The sequence below is a fragment of the Babylonia areolata genome, chromosome 33 (assembly GCF_041734735.1).
Source record: "Babylonia areolata isolate BAREFJ2019XMU chromosome 33, ASM4173473v1, whole genome shotgun sequence".
Classification (NCBI taxonomy): Eukaryota; Metazoa; Mollusca; class Gastropoda; order Neogastropoda; family Buccinidae; genus Babylonia; species Babylonia areolata.
Window position 1 is genome coordinate 10,411,121 of NC_134908.1, and position 5,327 is coordinate 10,416,447.

The window sequence follows — 5,327 nt, forward strand, 5'->3', positions numbered from 1 at the left end:
GAAAAATCCACTTCGGTAGGAAAAACAAATAAAACTGCACGCAGGAAAAAATACAAAAAAAAAAAATGGGTGGCGCTGTAGTGTAGCGACGCGCTCTCCCCGGGGAGAGCAGCCCGAATTTCACACAGAGAAATCTGTTGTGATAAAAAGAAATACAAATACAAAATGACGACGACGGTGATGATGATGATGATGACGATGACAGGACGAAGAGAACCAGGTGCGGGGATTCACTGTGGTTCTGGACTACAAGGATTTCGGCATGTCCAACTTCCTGCAGCTGTCCACAGACCTGGCTCGACGGATCGCCCGAATGTGGCAGGTGAGAGAGAGAGAGAGAGAGAGAGAGAGAGAGAGAGAGAGAGAGAGAGAGCACTGTGTGTGTGTGTGTGTGTGTGTGAGAGAGAGAGAGAGAGAGAGAGAGAGAGAGAGCACTGTGTGTGTGTGTGTGTGTGTGTGTGAGAGAGAGAGAGAGAGAGAGAGAGAGAGAGAGAGAGAGAGCACTGTGTGTGTGTGTGTGTGTGTGTGTGTGTGTGTGTGTGTGTGAACCCATGACAAAAATAAAGAAAAAAAGTAATAGTGTTGTTGTTGCTGCTGGTGCTAGTTGACTCACTTGTGTAAACAAAGTGATTCTATGTTTTAACCCGGTGTTCGGTTGTGTGTGTGTGTGTGTGTGTGTGTGTGTGTGTGTGTGTGTGTGTGTGTCCGTGTGTCTGTGTGTCCGTGGTAAACTTTAACATTGACATTTTCTCTGCAAATACTTTGTCAGTTGACACCAAATTTGACATAAAAATAGGAAAAATTCAGTTCTTTCCAGTCATCTTGTTTAAAACAATATTGCACCTCTGGGATGGGCACAAAAAAATAAAAAAAGAAGCCTAATTATATGCAAACTGCATTTACTGTTATATTTATATTTTTTGTATTCTATAAACTTGGCACTTTGACCTCTTATGCTGACACAACAACAAGAGGAGTCATTATTATCATTTTTTGTTCGAACAGGAACTTCTTTTGCTAAGCATGGAATTTTTTTTTATTTTGCAAACGTTTTGGTGCAGATAGTAAAAAAGGGAAATTACTCTGTAATTAATGCTAGGGGAAGTAATTTATCACAAGTGAGTCTTGAAGGCCTTGCCTCTCTTGTTTTGTTTTTGTTTTTGTTGTTATTGTTATTGTTATCCTCTTTTCCCTCCTCCTCAGCATCACCACGAACAGTAACATATTGAAGCATAGGAATAATTCATTAATCAGACCGTTTGCCCATATCAATGAAGGTTGACTTGATACAGTCGCTGACAATTCGTATTTGATAAGTAAACTAATTTGGCAACAGTGACAAAGTTGAGTTATCAAGCGAGTGTCTGTGGTCTGTGTATACATAGGACGCCTTTCAGGTCCAACTGTTCTTGTTTTCTTCCTCCTCTTCCTCCTCCTTCTCTTCCGCCTCTTCCTCCTCCTCCTCTTCCGCCTCTTCCTCCTCCTCCTCTTCCGCCTCTTCCTCCTCCTCCTCTTCCGCCTCTTCCTCCTCCTTCTCTTCCGCCTCTTCCTCCTCCTCCTCTTCCGCCTCTTCCTCCTCCTCCTCTTCCTCCTCCTTCTCTTCCGCCTCTTCCTCCTCCTCCTCTTCTGCATCATCATCATCATAACTGAGCAGTAACAGAGTTAGTTTCCAAGCGAGTGTGTGTGGTCCCACTGTTCTTGCTATCCTGCTCTTCCTCCTCCTCCTCTTCCCCTTCCTCCTCCTTCACCCTCTCCTCTTCCTCCTCCTCCTTTTCCTCCGCATAATCATCATCATAACTGAACAGTAACATAGTTATCAAGAGAGTGTCTGTGGGATGTGTGTACACAGGACGCCTTCCCAGCCAGGCTGAAGAACGTCCTGGTGGTGAATGAACCGCCCTTTGTGGACATGGTGCTGGCTCTCTTCACACAGTTCGCCAAGGCCAAACTGGTCAGCAGGGTACGTGTACGTGTACTGTAGCAGGGTACGCGTGTCCTGCAGCAGGGTACATGTGTACTGTAGGGGGGGGGGGATATGTATACTGTCGCGGGGTACGTGTGTACTGTCGCGGGGTACGTGTGTTCTGTTGTAGGGTACATGTGTACTGCAGCAGAGTGCGTTTGTACTGTAGCCGCGTACGTGTGTCCTATAGGGTACATGTGTACTATAGCAGGGTACGTTTGTGCTGTAGCAGAGTACACGTGTACTGTAGCAGGGTACGTGTGCACTGTAGCGGGTACGTGTGTACTACAGGGTACATGTGTACCGTACGAGGGTACACGTGTACTGTAACAGAGTACGTTTGTACTGTAGCAGAGTATGTGTGTACTCTAGCGGCGTGCGTGCGTACTGTAGCAGAGTACGTGTGTACTGTAGCGTATATGGATTTGTCAACTTTCTTGAGAAACTGACAACCATACATTTCCCCTGTGACCAGGCAGTGGCGGTGGTGTTTTCAGGTGCGGCGGATCGGAACGGACTGGAACAGGCTGCACGAGTACATTGACCCTGGCTGTCTGCCCGCACAGTATGGCGGCACGCTGCAAGAGGAGGCGGACCCTCAGGTAGGTTGTGTTTACCTGCTGGTGCTACTGACAGCCTGCATGCACGTGCTCACATGCACGCGCGCGCACACACATATACTGACACACACATGCGCGCACAGATGCACACACTCACACTGACAAGCACACACAAACGCTCATGAGTGTGCGCGCGCACACACTTTCACACACTTACACACCCTAACACGTATACCAATGCTTCCTGGACATTCAAAACTGGATGACTCTAAATAAGTTACAATTGAACGCAGACAAAACCGAAGCAATGATCATAGGAACTAAACAAAAACTCTCTTCCATCACAGCTGACAAAATCAAACTTGGCAATACATCCATCCCTCTTTCCAGCTCAGTCAGGAACCTCGGCGTTGTCCTTGACAACACACTGTCCATGCAAAAATTTATCAGTCAAACATGTCAATCCTGCTACTGTCAATTGCGACGCATCAGTTCCATTCGGAAATATCTGTCCACCGACGCAACATCTAGACTTGTCGTTTCTCTCATTCTCTCTTGCCTTGACTACTGTAACTCCCTATTGTCTGGTTTGCCTGCTTCATCCATTCAGTCTCTTCAGCGGATACAAAACTCTGCTGTCCGACTCGTCCTCAGAAAGAAAAGATCTGAGCACATCACTCCTCCTTTGCAACATCTCCATTGGCTCCTTGTCTCACACAGAATAAAGTATAAGATCAACACTCTATGTTTTTAACGTATTCACAAATTTGCCCCTTCCTATCTTTGTGGCTGCCTTCACCTCTACACTCCATCTCGCTCTCTACGATCGGCTTCGGATCCACTCTGTTTACGCATACCCAGATTCAAACACTCCACTGTTGGACGCCGTTCTTTCTCTTTCTCTGGACCCTGTATTTGGAATGAACTTCCTCTTTCGCTTCGTCAGGTCTCCGCACTCAGCTCTTTCAAGTCTGGCCTTAAAACCCACCTCTTCACAAGATAGCCTCCCTCCCCTACCTCTTCCTTGTCTTCAGTTTCTTCAGTTTTACAGTTATGCATGTGTGCGAATGACTGGTGTGAAAGCGCTTAGATTTGTCTGCATAAGATTCAGCGCTAAATAAATACCATTATTATTATCATTATCATTATTACACACACACACACACACACACACACACACACACACGCACAAACACAAACACGCGCGCGCGTATTGACGCACACGTCAGTGCACACATGTACACGCAAGCACACACAAAACTCATAAGTGTGCCTGCGCTCCCGCACACTTCCACGTCTACACGCGCGTACACACACACACACAGGCTCACCTTTGATCAGGAATAGTGTCGGACTTCAGAGCTGATGTCAAAAAATCTTCAAACACTGAACGTACATGGTTATTATCGTTAATCAGTTTTGTAACTAAATCATGTAAATGGAAGACGTGCAGATATACTCTGTGGATTAAGTGTACTGTGTGCTAAAACGCACGGATTTACTGTTGTGAGTGAACAGCCCAAATTCCCATGTGTGTGTGTGTGTGTGTGTGTGTGTGTGTGTGTCTGTGTCTGTGTGTGAAGTATGCATGAACAACATTTGGTATTGTATGGGGTCAGACGGCCTTCTATGAAAAAAAAAAGAAGAAAAGATGAATAAAAAAAAAAGAAGTTATTTCTCAGTTTCAATGAGATTTCTGTATCCGTGCGTTTGTTGTTGTTTTTTAACAGCAGATTCTGACACAGCGTATATGGATCTGTCCGCACGCTCTGACATCTTGAAATTGAATCTGAAACTCTGTGTTCATACATGCGTGCGTGCGTGCGTGCGTGCGTGCGTGCGTGCGTGCGCGCGCGCGTGTGTGTGTGTGTGTGTGTGTGATGCCTTTTGTTATTAATTTTGTATTTTCAGTTCCAAGAATCGAGTTCTCTGTGTCTGTGCGTATTATTATCATAATCATCATCATTATTGTTATCATTATTATTATTACTATTATCATTATTACTACTATCATTCTTCTTCTTCTTCTTATCATCATCATCATCATCATCAGTTTTCTTCTTATTACTATTATTATCATTATTACTATCATCATCATCATTATTATTATTATCATTATTACTATCATCATCATCATCACTGATTATTATTATTATCATCACTATTGGTATTGTTGTCGCTAATGTTGTTGTTGTTATCATTATTATCATCATTATTGCTATAATCATCATCATTGATATTGTTATTGTTATTATTATACTTTTACAGCAGACTATGTAGCACAACGAAAACACACGGATCTCTCCGCAACGCCCTGACGCCTCCTCGAAACTGGAAGTGAAAGTGAAAGTGAAAGTTGAAGCTGTTGGGTTTCAGGGGTGGGTGGACAGCAAAAATATACGGATCTCTCCGCAACGCCCTGACATCTCCTCGAAACAGAAAGTGAAAGTGAAAGTTGAAGCTGTTGGGTTTCAGGGGTGGGTGGAGGAGATGCTGAGGAGCGACAGGGAGATGGAGGAGGACGGGAGGTTCGGGCTGGTGGACTTCACGCTGCAGGGCCCCGCCCACACCCAGGACGCCTTCGGCACTATGGCTGGAACCTTCAAGAAACTCAGCCTGTGATCTCCTTTTCCCCAACCCCTACCCTCTGCCCCACCCTTCTTTTTTCTCCTCCTCCACAACCAGACATACAGTGAGAGAGAAAGGGAGAGAGACATAGAGAGAGAGAGAAAGGGAGAGAGACATACAGTGAGGGAGAGAGAGAGAGAGAGAGAGATGGTTTATCGTTCATCGGCCTCAGGCCA

The 5,327-nt window shown here is 45.2% G+C and overlaps 1 protein-coding gene across 1 annotated transcript in view; it reads left to right on the plus strand.

Annotated features, from left to right (window-relative positions):
• Window positions 1–5,327, plus strand: part of LOC143276870 (alpha-tocopherol transfer protein-like) — an 11,915-nt gene extending 6,588 nt beyond the window's left edge. The window contains exons 4-7 of the mRNA XM_076581526.1: window positions 206–322; window positions 1,850–1,960; window positions 2,461–2,565; window positions 4,999–5,327. Of these exons, the coding sequence (XP_076437641.1) occupies window positions 206–322; window positions 1,850–1,960; window positions 2,461–2,565; window positions 4,999–5,145 (480 nt within the window). The 3' untranslated portion in view covers window positions 5,146–5,327. The remainder of the gene's footprint in view (window positions 1–205; window positions 323–1,849; window positions 1,961–2,460; window positions 2,566–4,998) is intronic.